This window comes from Bufo bufo, chromosome 1, assembly GCF_905171765.1.
Source record: "Bufo bufo chromosome 1, aBufBuf1.1, whole genome shotgun sequence".
NCBI classification, from domain to species: domain Eukaryota; kingdom Metazoa; phylum Chordata; class Amphibia; order Anura; family Bufonidae; genus Bufo; species Bufo bufo.
In genome coordinates, this window is record NC_053389.1 from 342077828 (window position 1) to 342105101 (window position 27274).

The following is a 27274-nucleotide window of genomic DNA, read 5'->3' on the forward strand; positions in this document are numbered from 1 at the left end:
CCATCACTTCCAGCTCTGAAATCTCAGGTACTATCAATCAAACATGAGGAGGAGGTGCTGGGTGGGCTTATGGCGAAACGATGGTGCACCGAAAACCTTATTGCATCCAAATGAAAAGCATCTCACCTGGTTAGAGGACTGGATTTTCACAAGAAAGTTTATGTTCCAGGTCAACTACCATACATGGAGGTATGCTTATTTGAAAAACGAATTTGGAAGTGACAAATTGCCCTATGTAAGTGCATATTCCTAGTCGCCAAAAAGTTATCTCTTTTCAAATGCTTGCTAACTGCTGATAACTGCAACTGGGTGGCCCACATATATAAGACGGCAGAAATTCATATACCCTCAGGATACAATATTTTCAACTTACAATGGTCTTGCCTTGGCCATTGTATACTTAAACTAGACATAACATACAATGCCTCAGACCCAACCAATCAACGTGGCTATCTCACTGGCAAAACACTGGTATTGGTTGTCTAGTAGTTCCTAATAGCAGTACTACATGTTCTGTACTGCCACCTGTCTGTGCCAGGATCAGTTGCTCCTTTGGACACCAGGTCAGTGGTGGCTTCATTTTATTTTTCTGGTACATGTATGAACTATACAAGGCCCTGAAGATGCTCCTGTCCTCATCATAAAAAGGGATTTACAGCTTTCACCATCTATTCCTGACATGTATCTATAGCTGACATTCCTTATATGTAAGGACTTGCGTTATCTCTTATTTGTCTTTGGAACCAGTTACTGGTTTTCCATAGAGCTATGGACTCAACTTACAATGGTTTCAACTTACAATGGTCATCCCGGAACTAATTAATATTGTAACTTGAGGGCTCACTGCTGGGTATGTGGCCCCAACATTTAGTAGCTGGACAGACAATTGTGTCACAGCATGAAGTAGTCTTTGTTGTCAGTGACAGCTACAAGATCAAGAGACCCTCTCCATTTTTCACATTTTTTATGTTTACACAGACTTCATTTTTTTTTTCTTTTGTCTCTGGTGCCTCTTGTTTTAATACAAAAAACAAAACAACACCAAAGCAAAGAAGTTCCTGTGGTTTGTATTTACCAGCAGTACAACCTTAAAAATCAGTAGGGCAATTGCTAAACTAAAACGTAATAATTAAAATAAATTTGGGGATAATACTAAAAACATACCAATTAGCCTAATTAATATCAACAGACTCCTATGTTGTCCAGGAATAATACATATACAGTGGATATAAAAAGTCTACACACCCCTGTTAAAATGTCAGGTTTCTGTGATGTAAAAAATGAGACAAAGATAAATCATTTCAGAACTTTTTCCACCTTTAATGTGACCTATAAACTGTACCACTCAATTGAAAAACAAACTGAAATCTTTTAGGTGGAGGGAAGAAAACATATAAAAATAAAATAATGTGGTTGCATAAGTGTGCACACCCTTAAACTAATACTTTGTTGAAGGCAAGCACCTTTTGATTTTTTTTACAGCACTCAGTGTTTTTAGGTATGAGTCTATCAGCATGGCACATTTTGACTTGGCAAGATTTGCCCACTCTTCTTTGCAAAAACACTCCAAATCTGTCAGATTGCGAGGGAATCTCCTGTGCACAGCCCTCTTCAGATCACCCCACAGATTTTTAATCGGATTCAGGTCTGGGCTCTGGCTGGGCCATTCCAAAACTTGAATCTTCTTCTGGTGAAGCCATTCCTTTGTTGATTTGGATGTATGCTTTGGGTCGTTGTCATGCTGAAAGATGAAGTTCCTCTTCATGTTCAGCTTTCTAGCAGAAGCCTGAAGGCTTTGTACCAATATTGACTGGTATTTGGAACTGTTCATAATTCCCTCTAGCTTAACGAAGGCCCCAGTTCCAGCTGAAGAAAAACAGCCCCAAAGCATGATGCTGCCACCACCATGCTTCACTGTGGGTATGGTGTTCTTTTGGGATGTGCAGTGTTGTTTTTGCACCAACTTTTGAAATTATGGTCAAAAAGTTCAACCTTGGTTTCATCAGACCAGAACACCTTTTCCCACATGCTTTTGGGAGACTTCAGATGTGTTTTTGCAAAATGTAGCCTGGCTTGGATGTTTTTCTTCGTAAAAAAAGGCTTTCGTCTTGCCACTCTACCCCATAGCCGAGACATATGAAGAATACGGGAGATTATTGTCACATGTACCACACAGCCAGTAGTTGCCAGATATTCCAGCAGCTCCTTTAAGGGGAACCTTTCACCGGGATTTTGGGTATAGAGCTGAGGACATGGGTTGCTAGATGGCTGCTAGTACATCCGCATAGCTCTGTGTGCTTTTATTGTGTAAATAAACCGATTTGATCCATATGCAAATTAACCTGAGGTGATTCCTGTCCCTGACTCCTCTCACATACAGGACTCATCTCAGGTTAATTTGCATATGGATCAAATAGTTTTTTTTACACAATAAAAGCACAGAGAGCTATGAGGACTGTATATTGCGGATGTGCTAGCGGCCATCTAGCAACCCATGTCCTCAGCTCTATACCCAAAATCCAGGTGACAGGTTCCCTTTTAATGTTGCTGTAGGCCTCTTGGTAGCCTCCCAGACCAGTTTTCTTCTCGTCTTTTCATTAATTTTGGAGGGACGTCCAGTTCTTGGTAATGTCACTGTTGTGCCATATTTTCTCCACTTGATGATGATTGTCTTCCCTGTGTTCCATGCTATATCTAATGCCTTGGAAATTCTTTTGTACCCTTCTCCTGACTGATACCTTTTAATAATGAGATCCCTCTGATGCTTTGGAAGCTCTCTGTGGACCATGGATTTAGCTGTGGGATGCGACTAAGAAAATTTCAGGAAAGACCAACTAGAGCAGCAGAACTTTATTTGGGGTTAATCAGAGGCACTTTAAATGATGGCAGGTGTATGCTGACTCCTATTTAACATGATTTTGAATGTGATTGCTTAATTCTGAACACAGCTACATCCCCAGTTATAAGAGGGTGTGCACACTTATGCAAATAGATTAATTTTTTATTTTATTTAATTTTTTCCTCCACCTAAAATATTTCAGTTTGTTTTTCAACAGTTTATAGGTCACATTAAAGGTGGAAAAAGTTCTGTAATGATTTATCTTTGTCTCCTTTTTTTTTACATCACAGAAACCTGACATTTTAACAGGGGTGTGTAGACTTTTTATATCCACTGTATGTACACGGTGGAACCCAAACAGTGGAAGAAAAGAGAACCGTAAGTTCCTCACCCTATTCATTTTAACGGGGCAGCAAAAGATGCGGACAGCACACCGTGTGCTGCGATCTGCAAATTGCGGCACGCACACGGCTGGTATCCGTGTTTTGCGGATCCGCAAAACACTATGGCCGTCTGAGTGAGGCCTAAGGAGTATTGCAGGATTTTAATATTGATGACCTACCCTCTGGATAGGCCTTCAATGTTTGATTTTTTTTTTTGACACTTTACAACCCTGTGGATCAGCTGTTCTACAGTAGCTTAAATGCTGGAAGTTGTTATAAAAAAATTAAAAACACCTGTAAACTCATTACTTTTAAACCTTTTTGGTAAATTTTCACACATGGAGAAAATACTTTTTTCCAGAACAAGCAAAACTTACAATACTCCAGGAATATCAAGATGCCATGATACCAGACAGATCATATTATACGGTACATAAGTAAGACTAAATAAGAGTCCATAAGTCTGTGAAGGAAGAATTAGTGACCCAGTGCTTGACTGTTTTCAGAACTCCCATCGTGGTGAATGGAGGGTGGCTGCGCTTGCGTGATTTTCTCTTATTCACTTTCGGGCCCATTCTCAAGATGGCATATCCTAGCAATATGTAATCAATATCCGAGATGGAAATACCGCTTTAAGGCCTCTTGCACACAAACGTATTTTCATTCCGTATCCGTTCCGTGTTTTTTGTTTGTTTTTTTGTTTTGCGGACCGTATACGGAACCATTAATTTCAATTGGTCCGCATTCAGTTTCTGTTTTTCCGTTCCGCCAAAATATAGAACATGTCCTATTATTGTCCGCATTACGGACAAGGATAGTACTGTTATATGAAGGGCCAGCTGTTCCATTCTGCAAAATACAGAATGCACACGGATGTCATCTGTATTTTTTGCGGACCGCAAAATACATACGGTCGTGTGTAAAAGGCCTAACCTTTTGAGTACCGGAGTTTTTTTCCGTTTTTGCGGTTTCATTTTTCTTCCCTCTTCCTTGAGCCATAACTTTTTTATATTTCCGTTCACATAGCTGTAGATGGGCTTATTTTTTGCGGGACAAGTTGTACTTTTTAATGCCACCATTAATTATGACATACAATGTAGTAGGAAGCAGTAAAAATTCCAAATGGGGTGGAATTTAGGGAAAAAAAAAAAATCCTCAACTATTTTACGGGTTTTGTTCCCATGACGTTCCGTTTGCGGCAAAAGTGACCTATGCCCTTCATTCTCTGGGTGAGTACGATTACAACGATACCCCATATGTATAGGTTTTTTATGTTTAAATAGTGTAATAATAAATGTAAACTTCTTTTTTTTTTTTTTTTTTTTTTTTTTTTACATCACCATATTATGACCCCCATAACTTTTTTTTATAGTTAGATCTACTGAGCTATGTGTTTTTTTTTTTTTTTTTTTGCGGGACAATCTGTAGTTTTTATGGATACCAATTTGGAGCCTATAAAATCAGTTTTTTAACCCCTTAAGGACCTAGGACGTACCGGTACGCCCTATTTCCCGAGTCCTTAAGGACCCAGGACGTACCGGTACGTCCTGACTTAAAATCTGTATTCCGGCGCCCCAGGGGTTAATTGGAACGGGATTTCGGCTGAAATCATTCAGCCGGCATCCCGTAACAATGCAGGGGGGTCATTTGACCCCCCCGTATCGGCGATCGCAGCAAACCGCAGGTCAATTCAGACCTGCGGTTTGCTGCGCTTTTTGCAGTTTCTGATCGCCGCGGTCCCTGACCGCGGGGATCAGAAACTTTAGAGTGGCTAAAATAAATATTTTTCACCCCCCCCTGCACCCCTGCACGATTTTATGCCGGAGGGTGGTGCGGGGGGGGTGTCGCAGGCGGTGGGGGCGTTGCGGGAGGCGGGCGGTGCGGCAGGCGGGATCGCGATCCCCCGCCCGCCTCCCCATGAACGATCGTTGGCTTCTAGTGGTTGTACCAGGGTGCCAGCACATTGCTGGCACCCTGGTATAAACGGCTGACATCTGTGAAGATGTCAGCCGTTTAACCCTTTCCATACCGCGGTCCGTACGGACCGCTGTATGGAAAAAGTTAACTGTCATCGGTCAGGGAGCTCCCTCCCTCTCCATCGGGGGGCTGCTGTGGCTTTGCAGCCCCCGATGGAGAGGGAGAGAGCCCCCCTCAGCCCCGTGCTTACCCTTCCCCGTCTGCGAAGTTCTGAGCAGACGGAGAGGGTTCCCATGGCAACAGGACGCCTGCTCAGGCGTCCTGCTGTCCATGGTGCTGAACAGATCTATGCTAAAAGCACAGATCTGTTCAGTGTAAGTAAAATACAGTACAGAACAATATATATTGTTCTGTACTGTATTATACAGACACCAGACCCACTGGATCTTCAAGAACCAAGTGGGTCTGGGTCACAAAAATGTAAAAAAAAGTGAAAAAAGTTAAGATAAAAAAAAAACATTTATCACTGAATAAAAATTAAAAAAATAAAATAAACTACACATATTAGGTATCGCCGCGTCCGTAACGACCTGATCTATAAAATGGTCATGTTACTTTCCCTGCACGGTGAACGCCATAAAAATAAAAAAATAAAAACTATGAGAAAATTGAAATTTTGCCCACCTTACTTCCCAAAAAAGGTAATAAAAGTGATCAAAAAAGTCGCATGTAAGCCAAAATAGTACCAATCAAACCGTCATCTCATCCCGCAAAAAATGAGACCCTACTCAAGATAATCGCCCAAAAGCTGAAAAAACTATGGCTCTTAGACTATGGAGACACTAAAACATGATTTTTTTTTTTTTCAAAAATGAACTCATTCTGTAAAACTTACATAAATAAAAAAAAAGTATACATATTAGGTATCGCCGCGTCCGTATCGACCGGCTCTATAAAAATATCACATGACCTAACCCCTCAGATGACCACCGTAAAAAAATAAAAATAAAAACAGTGTAAAAAAAGCCATTTTTTGCCATCTTACGTCACAAAAAGTGTAATAGCAAGCGATCAAAAAGTCATATGCACCCCAAAATAGTGCCAATCAAACCGTCATCTCATCCCGCAAAAAATGAGACCCTACTCAAGATAATCGCCCAAAAACTGAAAAAACTATGGCTCTTAGAATATGGAGACACTAAAACATTTTTTTGGTTTTAAAAATGAAGTTATTGTACAAAACTTACATAAATAAAAAAAAATGTATACATATTAGGTATCGCCGCGTCCGCGACAACCTGCTCTATAAAAATACCACATGATCTAACCTGTCAGATGAATGTTGTAAATAACAAAAAAAAAAACGTGCCAAAAAAGCTATTTCTTGTTACCTTGCTGCACAAAAAGTGTAATATAGAGCAACCAAAAATCATATGTACCCTAAACTAGTACCAACAAAACTGCCACCCTATCCCGTAGTTTCTAAAATGGAGTCACTTTTTTGGAGTTTTTACTCTAGGGGTGCATCAGGGGGGCTTCAAATGGGACATGGTGTCAAAAAAAACAGTCCAGCAAAACCTGCCTTCCAAAAACCGTATGGAATTCCTTTCCTTCTGCACCCTGCCGTGTGCCCGTACAGCAGTTTACGACCACATATGGGGTGTTTCTGTAAACTACAGAATAAGGGCCATAAATATTGAGTTTTGTTTGGCTGTTAACCCTTGCTTTGTAACTGGAAAAAAAATATTAAAATGGAAAATCTGCCAAAAATGTGAAATTTTGAAATTGTGTCTCTATTTTCCATTAAATCTTGTGCAACACCTAAAGGGTTAACAAAGTTTGTAAAATCAGTTTTGAATACCTTGAGGGGTGTAGTTTCTTAGATGGGGTCACTTTTAGGGAGTTTCTCCTCTAGGGGTGCATCAGGGGGCCTTCAAATGGGACATGGTGTCAAAAAACCAGTCCATAAAAATCAGCCTTCCAAAAACCAAACGGCGCACCTTTCACTCTACGCCCCGCTGTGTGGCCGTACAGTAGTTTACGGTCACATATTGGGTGTTTCTGTAAACGGCAGAGTCAGGGCAATAAAGATACAATCTTGTTTGGCTGTTAACCCTTGCTTTGTTAGTGGAAAAAATGGGTTAAAATGAAAAATTTGACAAAAATATGAAATTCTCAAATTTCCTCCCCATTTGCCAATAATTCTTGTGCAACACCTAAAGGGTTAACAATGTATGCAAAATCAGTTTTGAATACCTTGAGGGGTGTAGTTTCTTAGATGGGGTCATTTTTGGGTGGTTTCTATTATGTAAGCCTCGCAAAGTGACTTCAGACCTGAACTGGTCGCTAAAAATTGAGTTTTTGTAAATTTCTGAAAAATTTCAAGATTTGCTTCTAAACTTCTAAGCCTTATAACATCCCCAAAAAATAAAATATCATTCCCAAAACAATTCAAACATGAAGTAGACATATGGGGAATGTAAAGTCATCACAATTTTTTGGGGTATTACTATGTATTACAGAAGTAGAGAAACTGAAACTTTGAAATTTGCTAATTTTTTTCAAATTTTTGGTAAATTAGGTATTTTTTTGTGCAAATAAAAAAATATTTTTTTTGACTTCATTTTACCAGTGTCATGAAGTACAATATGTGACGAAAAGACAATCTCAGAATGGCCTGGATAAGTCAAAGTGTTTTAAAGTTATGAGCACTTAAAGTGACACTGGTCAGATTTGCAAAAAATGGCCTGGTCCTTAAGGTGAAAATGAGCCCGGTCCTTAAGGGGTTAATTTTGAACAATCATGAATTTTTAAAATTATTTTATTACTGTCTATTGTTCAGTTCTTATGTTGGCCTGCCATCTGGTGGCCAAAATAAGAATTGCAGCATGAGTGCCGTGGGTCTTGTCAGCAAGACTCGGAGCATTCAAAGCAACTACCGACTTCCCCATGTTACTGATATATTAGATGCCGTGATCTCACTTGATCACGGCATCTAAACCCTTTATTTACCGCGATCAGCATTATTGCCGGTTGCGGTAATTAGCCGCAGGTCCCTGCTGTTTGAAACAGCAGAGAACTGCCGGGCATGACGTCCGCTGCACGTGCGCCATGTTTACATGCTCCAGTACCGTACATGTACAGTACAGACCAAAAGTTTGGACACACCTTCTCATTCAAAGAGTTTTCTTTATTTTCATGACTATGAAGGCATCAAAACTATGAATTAACACATGTGGAATTATATACATAACAAACAAGTGTGAAACAACTGAAAATACGTCATATTCTAGGTTCTTCAAAGTAGCCACCTTTTGCTTTGATTACTGCTTTGCACACTCTTGGCATTCTCTTGATGAGCTTCAAGAGGTAGTCCCCTGAAATGTTTTTCACTTCACAGGTGTGCCCTGTCAGGTTTAATAAGTGGGATTTCTTGCCTTATAAATGGGATTGGGACCATCAGTTGCGTTGAGGAGAAGTCAGGTGGATACACAGCTGATAGTCCTACTGAATAGACTGTTAGAATTTGTATTATGGCAAGAAAAAAGCAGCTAAGTAAAGAAAAACGAGTGGCCATCATTACTTTAAGAAATGAAGGTCAGTCAGTCAGCCGAAAAATAAGGGAAAACTTTGTTTGGGCTATTTGACCATGAAGGAGAGTGATGGGGTGCTGCCACAGATGACCTGGCCTCCACAGTCACTGGACCTGAACCCAATCGAGATGGTTTGGGGTGAGCTGGAGCGCAGAGTGAAGGCAAAAGGGCCAACAAGTGCTAAGCATCTCTGGGAACTCCTTCAAGACTGTTGGAAGACCATTTCAGGGGACTACCTCTTGAAGCTCATCAAGAGAATGCCATAATCAAAGCAAAAGGTGGCTACTTTGAAGAACCTAGAATATGACATATTTTCAGTTGTTTCACACTTGTTTGTTATGTATATAATTCCACATGTGTTAATTCATAGTTTTGATGCCTTCATAGTCATGAAAATAAAGAAAACTCTTTGAATGAGAAGGTGTGTCCAAACTTTTGGTCTGTACTGTATGGCGCTGGTAGTGAAAGGGTTAAGCACTGCCAGGCTACCTTGAACAAAACAGGATCAGAAACAGTTACACAGGCCTACAGACAAGACAGGATCTGAACAGGTACAGATGATCAGGCAAAGCATGAACAAGGATACATCAATGCTTTATCAGGTGACACCACACAGAAGGGTTGATGGCAAAACCCCCTGGGTCAGCAGCAAGGGGCTACACCCAACAAGCTCCACAGCTCACCGATAGATATAGCTGTGATAATGAGGGCACCTGATAAGCCACACCCAGGAACAGAGCAGATATGTTAACCCCACCAGAACCAGGTGTACCAGAAGCATAAAATATGCAATCACAAGTGACAGTTCACACAGTGCTCTGGTGAAATCTTGTGCCGTTCAGTAGTGGGGAAGCTGGCAGCCTGCGAGCGTCTTTCCCTCACCGCGCCTGCCCCAGATGATGAACGGCGCGAGATTTCACTAGCGAGCGCTGCTTGGCCCTGTCAATCTGGACTTGGAGGGAGGCGACAAAGGTGGGAGAACGGAGCCTGTAGAAGCAGGAACAACCTGCTCCTAGAGGCTAATTAGCATATTATAAAAGTTAGATTTCTGTAGTAACAGGGGCATAGATAAAAGTAGGAATAGTCTAGTTAGGTTTAGCTGACATTAGCACATCGCTAATGTCAGCTAGCTTAATAGGGTTAAATCTGGTGACAGAATCCCTTTTAAGGGTGTTTCAAACCGATATTCTTCTATATGTGACACAGAATGGCTTAAAATAAACTATCCCCACTAGGGTTGTTGCGATACCAAAATTTTTAAATTGGATTTCGATACCATAAAAAAGTATTGTGATACTCGATATTTTGATACCATTCGATACCACGCGAAAAAAATAAAACGCCAAAAAGTAACGTGCATTCCGCATTTTATGGAACGACCGGCCCATAATCGAGAAGTCCAATCCTATTTTTTGGGGGGACAAGGTGACAAAAAAAATGGCGAATCGCATGGTTTTAATAAAAAAAATTCTGTTACGGCATTCACCGCATAGGAGATTTTTTTAAAATATTTTAATAGTTTGCACTTTTTTTTGGGCGTGGCGATATGTGATTTGTTTATTTATGGTTTATATATTTTTTATATAAAATTGAGAAAGGGAGTGAATTAAACTTAATATTTTGGTGTTTGTTTGTTTTTTAAGTTAGGGGCTAGAAAGCTGGGATCTTTTCATCCCTTGTCCTATTCACCCTGATAGAGCTCTATTAGGGTGAATAGGACTTCACACTCTCCCTGCTGCTCTGTGCATAGTACACACAGCAGCAGGCAGATTACCATGACAGCCAGGGCTTCAGTAACGTCCTGGCTGCCATGGTAACCGATCGGAGCCCCAGGATTACACTGCTGGGGCTCCGATCAGAAGCTGCCACTGCACCACCAATGAAGGGGAGGGGACCCTGTGGCCACTGCCACCAATGAATATAACAATGGGGGGGGGGGGGGTTGTGCCTGTGATTATAATAGTTATAATACTGGGGGGGGAGGTTGGGGGCGCACTGCGCCACCAACAAATATAATTAACACATTAATTTAAGTGTAGACAGTGGGTGACGGCAGTGGTATCACATACCCGGCACCTGCCCTCTATGACATGGCGCTGCGATCACCGGCAATTAACCCCTCAGGTGCGGCACTTGAGGGGTTAATTGTAGGCAGCGGGTGCCGAGTATGTGATACTGCTGCCGGCACCCGCTGCCTACACTTAAATGAATGTGTTAATTATATTCATTGGTGGCGCAGTGGCCAGTCCCTCCCCTCCTCCTCCTCCCTGCTATCAGTACATTGGTGGCAGCGGCACAGGTGGGAGGGAGGGACTCCTTCTCCCCTGTGCTGCTGAGGAGAACATGGCGCCCGCTGAGAGCAGCGCTTGCCATGTTCTCAAACCGATCCCGGTCTAAAAGTATCTCTTCAGCTGCAGCGCTGCGGTCCACTTGCAAATGGCGACAAGACTAAAAAGTCTTGTCGCCATCTGCAAATTTTAAGGCGCATTGGCGACCGTTTTGGTCGCCATCTGAAGCGGTGTGTTATCTTTGCGGTGGCTCAGGCAAGGCCATTATAAATTAGAAATATTGTAACCTAAGGGACCACTATATTTCTTTGACCTAGGCCTCATGCACACGGCCGTTTGTTTTGGTCCGCATCCGAGCCGCAGTTTTGGCGGCTCGGATGCGGACCCATTCACTTCAATGGGGCCGCAAAAGATGCAGACAGCACTCCGTTGCTCCGTTCCGTGGTCCGCAAAAAAATATAACATGTCCTATTCTTGTCTGCGCTTTGCAGACAAGAATAGGCAGTTATATTATATGCTGTCCGTGCCGTTACGCAAATTGCGGAACGCACACGGACGCCATCTGTGTTTTGCAGATCCGCGGTTTGCGGACCGCAAAACACACAACAGTCGTGTGCATGAGGCCTAAGTTCTAAAGAAATCGGCTATGTTGCAATAAAATGTTTTTTTCTAAACGGCATAATTTTATTTGTCATGAAAATGTAACGCTATGCATAGGGGAAACCATGGCAGTGGAAATGTTTATATACCTTTTTTCTAGGTCAGCAAACATGTAATTTTGCTGTATTAATTATTTGGTCTCTTTTCTCTCTCTCTACAGTCAATATTTGCTCCATTCCTTACATTACAACTTGCATTCATGGGACTGTCAAAGTATTTTCCGAAGGTAAAAAAAAGAAACTAATTCTTTAAGGCTTCTCTCAACATTTAAAATTTTTTGAGCTGTATTTTGCTTGTATTCATAATCAGATTTGCTTATTTAGTATATATGATGCATCATGGTTTTAGAACTATCTGCAGCTCCTTAAAGTGTTTCTGTCACCCCACAAAACTCATATTTTTTTTTTGGGATAGTTAGATTCCTCATAGCGCGATATAGGAGAATATAATAGTCTTACTTACTTTCATGCGGCCGATTCTTTATAAAACGAAGTTTTATAATATGTAAATGAGGGCTCTACCAGCAAGTAGGGCGTCTACTTGCTGGTAGCCGCAGCAGAAATCCGCCCCCTCGCCGTGTTGATTGACAGGGCCAGCCGTGATCTCCTCCTCCGGCCGGCCCTGTCAGTAATTCAAAAATCGCGCGCCTCTGGTCATTCTGCGCAGGCGCTCTGAGATGAGGAGGCTCGTCTCCTCAGTGCGCCTGCGCCGATGACATCACCGAAAGAGAAGACGTCATCGGCGCAGGCGCACTGAGGGAGTGCTGAGGAGACGAGCCTCCTTATCTCAGAGCGCCTGCGCAGAATGACCAGAGGCGCGCGATTTTTGAATTACTGACAGGGCCGGCCGGAGGAGGAGATCACGGCTGGCCCTGTCAATCAACACGGCGAGGGGGCAGATTTCTGCTGCGGCTACCAGCAAGTAGACGCCCTACTTGCTGGTAGAGCCCTCATTTACATATTATAAAACTTCGTTTTATAAAGAATCGGCCGCATGAAAGTAAGTAAGACTATTATATTCTCCTATATCGCGCTATGAGGAATCTAACTATCCAAAAAAAAAAAAAAGAGTTTTGTGGGGTGTCAGAAACCCTTTAAGGTCGACGCCTATTTTCATTATTGCATTTTGGACTTTTCCTCCCCATGTTCAAATAGCCATAACATAACAACATTTTTATTTTTTCGTTCACCTAGCTATACAAGGTTTTTTTTCTCGTGCATGGCATTGGGGGACACAGCACCATGGGTATACGTCCAACTACCACTAGGAGGCACTAGACACAAAAAGTGTTGGCTCCTCCCAGGTGAGCTATACCCTCTCCACAGGCACTAGGCTATCCAGTTTTAGTCTAGTGTCCGTAGGAGGCAGACCTGTCCTGCCCCCTTATATTCTCTGCTTAGTTGTACTACATGACAGAGGAGCAGTCCCCTTGGACCTTGCCGTCGTCTGCACCTGTCATGTACTTTCTCCCCCCTGGGAGTTTTCAGTATGATATCTTGTTTTCAGAGGCTCGAGCCTCGTCTCCTGTTTCTGGGACGTAGGTCTTATCATTCTCTTTTCCTGGCCTTTACCTACAACCCCCTCCTTCTCCAAGGGTTGGCGGTTTCCTCTAGCAGCCTTGGGTTTTAACCTTTAAATAGGGCGCTTAACTTCATCAACTGCCTTGCGGTGAGGGGAGACCTGCTCCCTTCACATGTGAGCCTTGCTATGGCTTCCCTCCCTCTTTTGGCTTCCAGTGCTTCCCTGTTTCCTTTCTCCCCTGGCCTGTCAGGGGTTTGCCACAGGTTTTTTCGCTCTTTTGGTCTGAGACAATTTTGAGCGTTAGGTAGTTCCAACACGCGGTGCTGTCCTAATTTTTTCTCCAGCCCTTGGATGAGCTCGGTGTTCCCTTTTGCCTTCTTCTTGCATTTGGGATTTTATTCCAGGCATTTGTCCTGGGGTGCTGGCAGTCTTCACTGCTTCTTACTTGAGGTTTCTTCCTTGTTATTGGAACCTCTTGCCCATTCCGTGTTTTTTCCTGTTGGGTCACATGGTTCTTCTGCACCTGTATTCCCAACCGGTGGCATGGCTGTTCTTTTCCCACCCTCGGGGACTGCTTTGGGACATCCCATGGTGCTGTGTCCCCCAATGCCATGCACGAGAAAATTGGATTTTTTGTACTCGCCGTAAAATCCTTTTCTCGTAGTAGGCATTGGGGGACACAGATCCCACCCTACGTTTTTACTTCCGCTTCTCCGGGCTGGTCTCTTGATCTTTCCCAAACGGGAGTTGTTGGTTCCTTGCTTTTCTTCTCTCTCCTACTGCTTTTGGTACAAACTGAATAGCCTAGTGCCTGTGGAGAGGGTATAGCCCACCTGGGAGGAGCCAACACTTTTTTTGTGTCTAGTGCCTCCTAGTGGTAGTTGGACGTATACCCATGGTGCTGTGTCCCCCAATGCCTACTACGAGAAAAGGATTTTACGGTAAGTACAAAAAAATCAATTTTTTTTTTTTCGCGGGACGATGCTTTTTTTTTTTATGGCCAACATTTAATTTACCATATCTCGTATTGGGGGGGGGGAACTGAATTCCGCTAAAGTATTTAGGGTTTTGACATCACAGCGTTCACAGTGCGCTAATAATGACCTGATATCCTTATTCTGTGGCTCAATACGAATGCAGTGATACCAGACTTGTATAGGTTATTTTTGTTTTGTTACATAAAAAAATATAATAAAATTTGCATTGCCATATTCTGACAGCCATAACTTTTCAATATTTCAGTCTACATATCTGTATGAGGGCTTGTTTTTTTTTGCGTAAGTAATATTCACCGTACAGGAATTTTTCTATTTTAATAGTTCTGACATTTTCAAAAACGCGGCAATACCTAATGTTTTTATTTAAATTTTTTATATGTAAAAGTGTTGGTGTTTTTTTTTTTCAACTATTAGCCCCATAGGGGCCTAGTACATGGGATCTTGATCTGTATTGGGGTGAATAGGATTTTCACACTGTCCATTCTGAGCTATGCCTCGGGCATAGCTCAGTATGGAGAAAGCAATGGCAGGCCTGGAGCGCTTTCACTGCGGGGGCTCCGATCGCAAGACACATCCCTCTGCCTTTTCTCACAGGTGCCACGATCAGCGTTGATCACGGCACCTGAGGGATTAAATGACAGGGGTGGTGCGATCACCGCTCTCTGTCAGTGCAGACGGGTGCCGGCTGTATGATACAGCGACCACCTGCTGTGTATGGAGCGGGCCCGCTGCAGAGGCCTGTACAGATACTTCATAATGCGTGAAGGGGTTAAAATGCATTTGGCACATCTCCAGAGCAATAAAACCCAGATCACTGTATTTTTAAAACATTCACAGGATGGATTTGCAATAAAAGCAACATTTTTATCAGTCAGCAATCCAGGACCTGGCAGTCCAAACATGCATTGCAAAGGAATCCTTTCCCTTGACACATCATCCTAGGTGGGTTCTGGATGTAAGTGTACACTGGTGAGCATGAGACCTGTATTTTACACCACTTTCACCCTTCATTTTCAAGGTGTACTGATCCTTTGTGGTCTCCTTTAAAATAAATATACCATAGTGCAACACTGTCAAAGATGTTGTTGATAAATGTAGCTTCAATATTATACTCACAAGATATAAGAAATTAAAAGCACAATATCATTAAACCAAGATGCAGCATGCCAGACTCTTACCAAATCGAGGGTTTCGCCACCCTGCCTTCTTCTGGGGCATGAGTGGTGAAGTCCTGTGCTTACAATTTAAATTTCCGAGCAGTGTAATGGCTTGACAAAGGTAAGGCTACTTTCACACTAGCGTTTTTGTTGGATCCATCAGGGCTCAGCAAAAACGCTTCCGTTACTGATAATACAACCATCTGCGTCTATTATAATAGATATAATGGCTCGGTGTTCCTGAGCGCTGGAGGGCACGATGCTTTGATGCAATAGCAAGCACCAGTAAGCATCCGTCGGCGCAGAGGACAGAAGATCCGGCCAGGGGGAGGCGTCTTGGCTCCGCTCACGTAATACACCACTTCCGGGTTGAGAGTGAGGCCTGGAGCGCACGGATGCTCGGCGCATCACGTGCGGGGGGGTGTGGTTAAAAGCCACTGGAACCCGGAAATGGCTGCCAGCGTTTGCAATACACGGAGGGCTGACAGTGTCTGGAGACAAGAGCTGCAGCATGGAGGAAGAAAGGAAAGAGACTATGGAGGACCCGGCGGCCAACCCGACCTCGGTACCAGGGAGGGGTGAGAGGCTTGTGTAGCCACATGTTTTATGACCATCTTTTGATGTACAAATGTATGTGTCTTTACAGGAAAAACCTAAAAAAAGAAGTTTCTAAGAGACATTACAAAGAATGTGCCTTATGCAAATGTTCTCTGGCTTATGAATATAGCTTAGGTTATGCCAGCAATGCATAGATAAAACGGTGGCTGAGGAGACTCCATCCTTTTATAGTTGTCTACAGAATTTTGTAAGCGCTGAGATTAATGCTTCTTTATCCTCCAGGAAGCCTGATAGTTCCAGAGAAGCTAAATCTAAGAAAAAGGAAAGAATTTAAGAAGGTTTTTTCGGGCTCAGATGAGGGGGAGGAGGTCCAGTCTTTCTGTTTGGACTCGGACGTTTCGTCCCTCTCCTCAGATTCTGATAATAATGAAATTAAGAGAGCTTTCTTTTCCGTGGAGGATGTGGATAAACTCTTGAAAGCAATCAAAGCAACCATGGGAATAGAAGACGTAAAAGAGGCTAGATCGGTGCAGGATATTATGTTTGGGGGGCTGCAGACAAAACAGCCTAGGTCGTTCCCTTTGCATAAAAATGTATTAGCCTTAATTAATGAAGAATAGCGTAAACCAAACAAAAGAGTCTTTATTTCAAAATTTATTAAGAGGAAATATCCTTTTTCTGAGGACGTAGCCGCTATCTGGAATAAAGCGGCAAAGATTGATGTAGCCATATCTATGGAAGCTAAGAAGTCGGCTCTTCCATTCGAAGACATCGGGTCCTTAAAGGATCCCTTAAATAAAAAAGCTGAGGGGTTCTTGAAAGGAGCTTGGGAAGCCTCAACGTCTTCCTTCAGACCTTCCATCGCTTCAACCTGTACTGCCAGATCCCTTATTATGTGGTTGTCAGATCTAGAGGAACAGATAAAGAACAAGAGCCCTAGAGGACGTTTTAGCTAGTCTTCCTACTATTAAAAAGGCAGTATATTTTTTTGCGGATGCATCTGCGGACGCTATTAGCTAGTCCTGCCGCGTGGGCGGACAATCTAACTCCGCAGGGCATTATGGCAAAAAAATTGGAAGGGTGACCTACAGTCTAAGAAAAGACTATGTGCAGTGCCTTGTGAAGGAGAGTATCTATTCGGACCAGCTCTGGATGACTTGCTAGATAAGGCTGCTGAAAAAAAGAGAAAATATCCTACACAGAGCGCCTTTTTTTCCAGGGAAAGGTCCAACCGATCCTTTTGCTCCTTCCATTCCTTTCGGAGTAACAGAGAAAATGCAAAGGAAGAAAAGTCTTACAAACCAAAGATTTTTTAGAGAAGGAGCAAGAGGTTTTTTCTTCAACAAACAGACCAGAGGAGATAAGAACTCTGAACAGCAATGACGCCAGGGACCATGTAGAGGGAAGGTTATAACACTTTCTGCCTGCATGGACCCATATTTCCAGCAGCCCTTGGATTCTGGACACATTAAAAGAGGGATTAAAGCTGGAATTTCGTTGAAATTCTCCTTCAAGGTTCGTGGTTACGGAAGCAGCGCAAAAAGATGGAGGTGCGATCAAGTCAGAAGTGCAGTCATTAATAGAAAAGAAGGTCCTAGGGGCAGTCCCAAAGCATCAAGAAGGAGAGGGGTTTTTTTCCTCTCTATTTTTAGTAAAAAAAGGCAGATGGTTCCTACAGAACCATAATCAATTTAAAGAAACTGAGCCACTTTCTTTTAGAGAAAAAGTTCAGAATGGAGACCATCAATTCAACTATAAATCTACTCTTCCCAGGATGCTTCATGGCAGTTCTGGACTTGAAAGACGCCTATCTCCATGTTCCGATCCATCAGGATTATCAGAAATATCAGATTTGCAGTTCAGATGGAAGGGGTATTGAAACACTGGCAGTTCCAGGCACCCCCATTTGGTTTAGCAATGGCCCCCATAGTCTTCACCAAGGTGATAGCGGAAGTGTCAGCTCACATCCGGGAAAAGGACATATTGTTTATACCATATCTCGATGATTTCTTGATTGTGGCAGAAACAGAGAAAGCTTGCGAGTTGGCAGTCTTGGAAGTAATCCGCATCTTGAAGAAGCTGGGTTGGATTCTAAACGACAAGAAGTCAAAGCCAAGGCCTATTCAACGTCAGCAGTTCCTGGGCCTAATCTTAGATTCCAGACACCAGAAGTGTTTTTTGACGGAAGATCCAAAATTTAATAGATTATCCCCGGATCACCTTGCGAAAGGGTATGTCGATCCTGGGAAGCTTAACTTCCTGCATCCCAGCTGTCACTTGGGCACAATTCCATACAAGAGAGCTGCAGTGGGAGATTCTGGAGACTTGGCAGAAGGGGAGTCTTCCTCTAGATATGAAATTCACAATATCTTCCCAGAACTTACTCAACCTAAGGCCTCCTGCACACGGCTGTTTTTTTTTCCCGTTTACTGGCCGTTTTTTGCGTTCCGTATGCGGTCCGTATACGGAACCATTCATTTCAATGGTTCCGCAAAAAAAACGGAATGTACGCCGTATGCATTCTGTTTCCGTATTTCCGTTTTTCCATTCCGTTTTAACATAGAACATGTTCTATTATTGCCCGCAAATCACGTTCCGTGACTCCATTCAAGTCAATGGGTCCGCAAAAAAAACACGGAACACATACGGAAATGCATCCGTATGTCTTCCGTTTCCGTTCCATTTTTTGCTGAACCATCTATTGAAAATGTTATGCCCTGCCCAATTTTATCTATGTAATTACTGTATACTGTATATGCCATACGGAAAAACGAAACGGAAACAAAAAACGGAACAACGGATCCGTGAAAAATGGACCGCAAAACACTGAAAAAGCCATACCGATACCATAGCAATAGGCCTAAGGTGGTGGTTGAAGACGGACAATTTAAATCAAGGTCTTTCTTGGCTAAAGAACGAGATTGTTTGTTTGCCAACAGACCTAAGTCCATGGGGCTGGGGGGGGCCCACGTTCAGAAGTTATCTTTTCAGGGACGTTGGGAGAGAAGCTTAATAAAGGCTTCCTCCAACATGAAGGAGCTCATGGCAGTGAAAGAAGCAATTCAGGAAGCTCTTCCACTATGTGTAGGCAAGGATCTAAGAATTATGTCCGACAATACAACAGTTGTTTCCTACATAAGCAAGCAGGGGGGACCAGGTGTCAGGACCTAATGCTAGTACTAAGTTACATCCTCCAGATGGTAGAGGGCAAATGCAGGTCTATTTCAGCAGTTCACATTAGGGGGAAGGAAAATATCCAGGCAGACTTTGAGTCTCCATCAGATTTCCCAGGGGGAGTGGTGTCTGGACCACAAGATGGTCACCCAGATCTCGAAAAGCTGAGGTCTCCCATATATAGACCTATTTGCCACGGCTCAGAAAAAAAAAAGGTGAAATATATTTTTTCCCTGTCTCCAGAGGGATCCCCCTGTGGGCTGGATGCTTTCCTCCACAGGTGGGATTTTCCTCTGGCCTATGCCTTCCCTCCTTTCCCTCTGATTCCCCGAGTACTGAGGAAAATCAGTGAAGATCAGGCAAGGGTAATACTAATCGCCCCATTTTGGCCGAAGAGGCCATGGTTTACATGGCTTAGAAAGTTATCGATTTCAGATCCTTGGGTGTTCCCGGCAACTCGGGATCTTCTTTTTCTGGGTCTGATTTTCCATCCGCAGGTGGACAACCTCCACCTGACTGCGTGGAACTTGAGAGGCAATTGTTGAGGAGTAAGGGATTTTTTTGTCAGCTTAACAAACACCCTTTTAAGTAGCAGGAAAAAGATAACTATGTCTATTTATGCCAGAACCTGGCAGAAGTTTTTGTCTATCGCAGGTCTTCAGTTTAAAAACCTTCCAGGCTCTCCACCCTTAAATAAGGTACTAGAGTTCCTTCAGAAGGGGCTAGAAATAGGTCTCTCTCAAAGCACTCTGAAAGTCCAGGTGTCTGCCTTTTCGGCCCTCTTTAACGAACGCTTAGAGTCAAACCCTTGGGTTATGCATTTTTTTAAAGCAGTTTCCCGATCTTCCCTTAATTTTTCCCAGAGAATAGCCCCTTTGGACCTAAATCTGGTTCTGCAGGCCCTGACAGCCCCTCCCTTTGAGCCTATCCATCAGATTAATATAAAATTCCTTTCTCTAAAGCTATGTTTATTAGTGGCCTTAAAGGGGTTGTCCGGGATTGGGGACATTAAATCAGTGGTCCCCAACCTTTTTTGCACCAAGGACCAGTTTCATGCAAGACAATTTTCCCAGGGACCGGGTGTGGGGGAAAGGGGGCGAGGGTTCTGGGGTGGGGCTTAGGGGGTGGGCGGGGCTGACTGATTCACGCGCATAACAAAACACAAGGTGCATATTAAAATATATAACGACTATATAAACTGACTATGGTCTCTGCTGCACTGTGCCGTATTTTTCGCCCTATAAGATGCACCTAGTTTTAGAAAAAAATATTTTTATTACACCTCAGATCAGACCCCCAAACCTTTAGCCATCTATCAGCCCCCAATGTCAGCCATAAACCTCCCCAATGTCAGACCATTAGCCCCCCAATGTCAGACCATTAGCCCCCCAATGTCAGACCATTAGCCCCCCAATGTCAGACCATTAGCCCCCCAATGTCAGACCATTAGCCCCCCAATGTCAGACCATTAGCCCCCCAATGTCAGACCATTAGCCCCCCAATGTCAGACCATTAGCCCCCCAATGTCAGACCATTAGCCCCCCAATGTCAGACCATTAGCCCCCCAATGTCAGACCATTAGCCCCCCAATGTCAGACCATTAGCCCCCCAATGTCAGACCATTAGCCCCCCAATGTCAGACCATTAGCCCCCCAATGTCAGACCATTAGCCCCCCAATGTCAGACCATTAGCCCCCCAATGTCAGACCATTAGCCCCCCAATGTCAGACCATTAGCCCCCCAATGTCAGACCATTAGCCCCCCAATGTCAGACCATTAGCCCCCCAATGTCAGACCATTAGCCCCCCAATGTCAGACCATTAGCCCCCCAATGTCGACCATTAGCCCCCCAATGTCAGCCATAAGCCCCCCATTAGCCCCCCAATGTCAGCCATAAGCCCCCCATTAGCCCCTCATGTCAGCCATAAGCCCCTCATGTCAGCCATAAGCCCCCCATTAGCCCCTCATGTCAGCCATAAGCCCCCCATTAGCCCCTCATGTCAGCCATAAGCCCCCCATTAGCCCCTCATGTCAGCCATAAGCCCCCCATTAGCCCCTCATGTCTGCCCCATGTCCCCCAGGTCAGCTATCAGCCCCCAGTGCAAATAAAAAAAAACACTTACCTCTCCTGCTCCTGGTCACCATCGTGATCCTCATCATTCTTCATTCTGCTGTCGGCTGGCTGTGTATAGCAGCGCACAGCCTGAGGTCACAGAGAGACCTCACGCTGTGCGCAGCCCTGCACAGCCGATAGCCGAGCCAAGGACCAGGAAGTGGTGAGTACAGATCCTTCACCGCTTCCTGGTCCTTCTGTACTAATGAAGCGCTTCCATAATGGAAGCGCTTCATTAGTACAGCGTTAAAGACGACCCTGATCACCGCGGTTGGGGACCGCTGCCCTAAATATTACATTCATACCTGTCCTACCTTTTAACAGACATTTCTGATGCTCCTTTTGCAATAAACAAAATCTCAGCCGGAAGTGCCGTTCTTCTAAGAGTCAAGACGTACCGGGTCCCTTTCTGCAGAGCGAAGCCTCATCTTCCGCTTCGCAAGGAGTCCGATGACGTCACCGTCGGCCAAAGTAATTATTCACAGCGCATGGATGGGCAGTAGCTAGGCGGCACAAACCGCGCTAAGCCACGCCCCTCTGGTCCGGTGACTTCACCGGGCAGGGCGCTTTATTATCAGTGAAGGAGGCAGAGTTTAGGGGCATAACTAAGGGGGAGGAATATGTGCGGCAGGAGGCGGCATATGAATCAGGGGGGCGGATGCCCGGAGGAGCAGACAGACACCAGAAACCACGTGATGCTGCTCTGTGCTGGGACACAGAAGGTAGTGCGGCAGGAAGTTACCGCACACATAAACATAGATGTCGACAATCAGTGGGGGACTGTCGGAGCACTGCTGATGTCGAAAAATACATAAAAACATCTGGGGGGACCATGAAACAGCTATTAATAGGGAGTAAACTGTTTTGTAAAAAATATTTTGATCCCGGTCAACCTCTTTAACTTCAGCGCACGTAGAGTCTCCGAAATCGAGGCGATTTCCATAAATCCCCCGTACACAACTATCCTTCAGGACAGAGTCCTTTTAGAACCTGACCCGGCTTTCTTACCTAAAGTAGCTACTAAATTCCATAGATCACAAGAAATTATTCTTTTTTCCTTTTATGATAATCCATCTTCAGAATGGGAGGAAGTTTTCCATTGCCTGGATGTCAGAAGATGTCTCATTCAGTACCTGAATGAGACTAGGGAGTGGAGGAAATCTTCCTCGCTATTTGTTCTTTTTCAGGGAAAAAAACAAAGGACCTCAGGCCTCAAAGAAGACTCTGGCAAGATGGATCACGTCAGCTATTTCTCTGGCATACTCTTCCTCGGGGAAGGAGCCTCCTGAGGGTCTGCGTGCGCACTCCACAAGGGCTGTATCAACGTCATGGGCTGAAAGAGCGGCGGTCTCTATCAAGGACATCTGTAAAGCGGCAGTTTGGTCTTCTCCTTATACCTTCTTTAACCACTACCGGTTACAATTGAACTCTCCTTCTAATTTATTCTTTGGAGCTTCGGTGCTATCTGCTGTCATCCCACCCTAGTTTTCCTTGGCTCTCTCTCTTGTGGTGCTGTCGTGGGTGAGGGGTAAAATGAAAATTACTGACGGGTAATTGGATTTTCCTGAACCCATGACAGCACCCTTATATTTTCCCTCCCTTCTTTATTTATCCTGGGTGGTGGAGTGTTTTCACGGGTGTCGCAAAAAAAAAGTAGAAATGTAAACTAACGTATACGGCGGAGTTCCTTAAATCCGTTGGAATGTCATACTGAGGGGCAGAGAGGAGTCTCTGCCTTTTTGTGCCGCAGGTTTCCTGTCTTTGGAGGCGGATCCATCCTCTCTCGTGGTGCTGTCGTGGGTTCAGGAAAATCCAATTACCCGTAAGTAATTTTCATTTTTGTCCCCTTTGACAATGAATGGGGACAAAACTGAAGCTTTTATTTCAGGTATTGAGACCCCATGACGGATCTCAATACCGGAAAATAAAGATAAAAGAAAGACAGGAGGCAGCGCCTCATGTGTGATGTTGTACAAAAAATTGATAAGAGATATGTAGAAACTCTTACCAGATTGTGTTGTGAAAAGTCACAACACCATAAGAAGCTTGTGCCGATTTGCCCGATCGGCATGCGGGGTGCCTGCGCTGCTGCCTAGGTTCCAGCCCGTGCTTGTGATAGCATTCGTCGGGTAGAGGTATCCGTGCAGAAGGAAAAAATAACTGAACCTTTTCGATGGCGCTGTCAGCAGGAATCAGATAACAGGTGGGTATTGATAAACACAATACTTTTTATTTTCAGTCTACGCGTTTCAGGGACGGAGAGCCCCCTTCATCAGGACAATATACAGCATAAAGAGGCATTCACATGTAGCGATTATTTAAACACAGAAATACCGGAAAATAGAAACGCTAGTGTGAAAGTAGCCTAGTTGCTAGTGTGTGCTGTGCTCTCCTTGGATGACTGGCTCAGCAGAATCATGGGCTCAGTGAAGGTGACAGCTAAACTGTATTTCCTATTGTAGGGCACATCGCATGCAGGCTTGTGGCGAGCTACGGCTAGCTGGATAATGTTACTTGTCGGTGAATGCAGCGTGATATGGGTATTGAGTGCGCTGTTCCTTATTTCTCCCTATGAAATGGCGAATTATCACGCCATCTCATCAGCCTTTCAAGAGAGTATATTTACCAGCAGAGAGCCAGAGTTTGGACTTTGGAGACTGTGGTGCAACTTTGGCGATCCTATTTGGATAGCGGGTATCTGCTCTGAGTCAGACGACTGATAAGAAAGTGAGTCAAAAGGAACTAACTTTATAAGACCTGGTTTTTCGAATATAGTCCACTAGCAGAAGGACCCAGCTTTGCACGGCTATATTTAATCTATTTAACTTAATGTTTGCGTGTGTCGTTAAAAGATATCGACAGTATCCACTATAACAGTGACCTCTACAGTACCCCACCCCCTTAACAGTGATCTCCACCGCCCCCCCACCCCTTAACACAGACCCCCCCCTTCACAGTGCCCTGTTTAAAATGGGACCTCCACAGCAGCCCACCCCCTTAACGTTGACCTTCACAACAGCCTTTCCCTTTAACAGTGAGTTCCACAGCACCCCACCCCCTTGATAGTGACCTCCACAGTGGCCCGCCCCTTAACCGTGACCTCTACAGCACCCGCCCCTTAACACTGACCATTGGTTAAAGTCCCCTTAACTGACCTCCACAGCAACTACACCTTTAATAGTGACTGCCACTGTACCTCGCTCCCTTAACAGTGACCTCCACTCTACCCCGCTCCCTTAACAGTGACTTCACAGTACCCCACTGCCTTAATAGTGACCTCACAGTGCCCTCCTCCCTTAACAGTAACATCCACAGCGCCTTCCCCTTTAACAGTGACCTCCACAGCGGCCGGCCCTTTATTAGTGACCTACACAGTACCCCATCTCCTTAACAGTGATTTCCACAACACACCGCCCCCTTAACAGTGGCCTCTACAGCAATCTGCCCCTTAACACTGACCTCCATAGTGGACCATCCCCTTAACTGTGACCTCCATAGCAGCCTGCCCCTAGGGTGGCCAGAGGTCCGGTTTTAGGCCGGACAGTCCAGCTTTCAGACTGTCTGTCCTCCGTCTGCCGCAGGGCCTGGACGGACACAGGGATATCCTTTTGAACAGCTCACTCTCAGACAGCAGCATTGTGCTGTCTGAGGGTGAGCTGCAGGGAGAAAGTCACCCTCCCTCCCACACCTGCTGCGGATAGAAGTTGATTTTTACCTTCATTTTTTAAACACCCTCGGCTGTGGAGTGGGAGGGGGCGTGACCTAATTGAGTCGGGGGCTTGGCGTAACGCAACTTGGGGGCAGGGTTTTTAAGTCCATCTTTTGAGGGTGGTCTTAATGGCCACCCTACCTGCACCCTTAACTGTGATTTGCACAGCACTCCACTCCCTTAACAGTGTCATCCACAGCACCCTGCCCCTTTTAAAGCTAACCTACATCAGTGAAGAAAAATGGCTGGGTTGTTAGGGAAACCTGGTGTAAAACTGTGTTTATGTGGAGACTAAGGGCCTGCAAGCTTCTATTGGCTGATAAGGGACACGTGACTGTGTTTATGGCAGGCTTCTATTGCATTTTTTTTGGGAATATCTCAGGAACGGTACATGGTAGAGCGCTGAGACCCGGTCTAAAACCTTCCCGGACACCTAATGTATCTGTGTGCCAAATTTCGTGATTGTAAATGCGACAGTGCGGATTCCTTTAGTGGACATGCGCACACACACACACACATACACTCAGCTTTATATATTAGATCAGGGATCAGCAACCTTCGGCACTCCAGCTGTTGTGAAACTACAACTCCCAGCATGCTCCTTCACTTGTGCACAGGGTGGGCCATTTATATGGATACACCTTAATAAAATGGGAATGGTTGGTGATATTAACTTCCTGTTTGTGGCACATTAGTATATGTGAGGGGGGGGGGAAACTTTTCAAGATGGGTGGTGACCATGGCGGCCATTTTGAAGTCGGCCATTTTGAATCCAATTTTTGTTTTTTCAATAGGAAGAGGGTCATGTGACACATCAAACTTATTGGAAATTTCACAAGAAAAACAATGGTGTGCTTGGTTTTAACGTAACTTTATTCTTTCATGAGTTATTTACAAGTTTCTCTTTGTTTACAGCCATTGACATGTCGCCGAGGTTAACATGTGAGGAGCAGATAGAAATTGTGTTGATGTCTGGTGAACGCAGTAACCGGGTCATTGCAGCAGATTTCAATGCAAGACACCCTATGAGACCAACCATCTCCCATGCTACAGTTAGCAAACTGCTTGCTAAGTGAAACTGGTTCAGTGTTGGATTTGCCAAAATGTGGACGCATGAAATCTGTCTCTAATGAAGAAACATCAGTGGCTTTACTAGCTTCATTCAGCAAGAGCCCACAGCGTAGCACTCGCCGCATGTCACTGGAGAGTGGCATTAGTCGAACATCCCTTCGGCGGATATTAGCTACTCACAAATGGCACCCTTACAAACTCCAGCTACTGCAGCATCTCAACGATGATGACCCAGATCGGCGCACTGAATTTGCAGAATGGGCAAAACAAAAATTGGAACAGAACCCTCAGTTTACGCAGAAGATTATGTTCAGTGATGAGGCAAACTTTTATGTGAATGGTGAAGTTAACAAACAAAACCACCGCTATTGGTCTGACACTAACCCACATTGGATAGATACGGATACACTACGGATACTGGAAGCATGTGCTAGCAATTCTCCTGCGGTATTGCTATCAGTGTGTGAAGAGTGGGAGAAGAGGGTTGCATTGACAATCCAACACAATGGTCAGCACATTGAACACATTTTATAAGTGGTCAGAAACTTGTAAATAACTCATGAAAGAATAAAGTTACGTTAAAACCACGCACACCATTGTTTTTCTTGTGAAATTCCCAATAAGTTTGATGTGTCACCTGACCCTCTTCCTATTGAAAAAACTAAAGTTGGATTCAAAATGGCCGACTTCAAAATGGCCGCCATGGTCACCACCCATCTTGAAAAGTTTCCCCCCCCCTCACATATACTAATGTGCCACAAACAGGAAGTTAATATCACCAACCATTCCCATTTTATTAAGGTGTATCCATATAAATGGCCCACCCTGTAGTTTAGAGAACAGCCAAGCTAGTGTGCATGATGGGAGATGTAGTTTTACAACACCTGGAGTGCCGGAGGTTGCTGACCCCTGTATTAGATGTATATAAGAGAAAGATAGTGAAGAACTTAATTGTCTACTAACAGTCCCTCTAACCGTGTTGCTGATTTCATGATTATACTGACATTTCTAATATACTAGCTTAGCTAACATCTCTACATCTCCATGTGTTCATGTCATTTATTAAAGAGTCTGTCATCTAGATGGTTATTATTGAGCAGTATTGAATGTTATGCCAGTGGGTGTGGACCTACTGTGCCACTAACCGGCTATACCCTGGAGGGGCGTGATTAAGTGACTACCTGGTCTTCACTTTCTCTGATGGTGAGGATAGGCTTGGGCCGTTAGGGTAGTCACCAGGTGCCACTCCAGAGCAGTCCCTGAGTCAGTGGCAGCTGACCAGGGGTCAGAGAT

General features: G+C 44.2%; 1 protein-coding gene across 2 annotated transcripts in view; it reads left to right on the forward strand.

Moving 5' to 3' along the window:
- Nucleotides 1-27274, forward strand: part of CAMLG (calcium modulating ligand) — a 60554-nt gene that overhangs the window by 5799 nt on the left and 27481 nt on the right. For both annotated transcript variants that reach the window (XM_040442609.1, XM_040442599.1), the window contains exon 3: nt 11841-11906. In XM_040442609.1, the coding sequence (XP_040298543.1) occupies nt 11841-11906 (66 nt within the window). The remainder of the gene's footprint in view (nt 1-11840; nt 11907-27274) is intronic.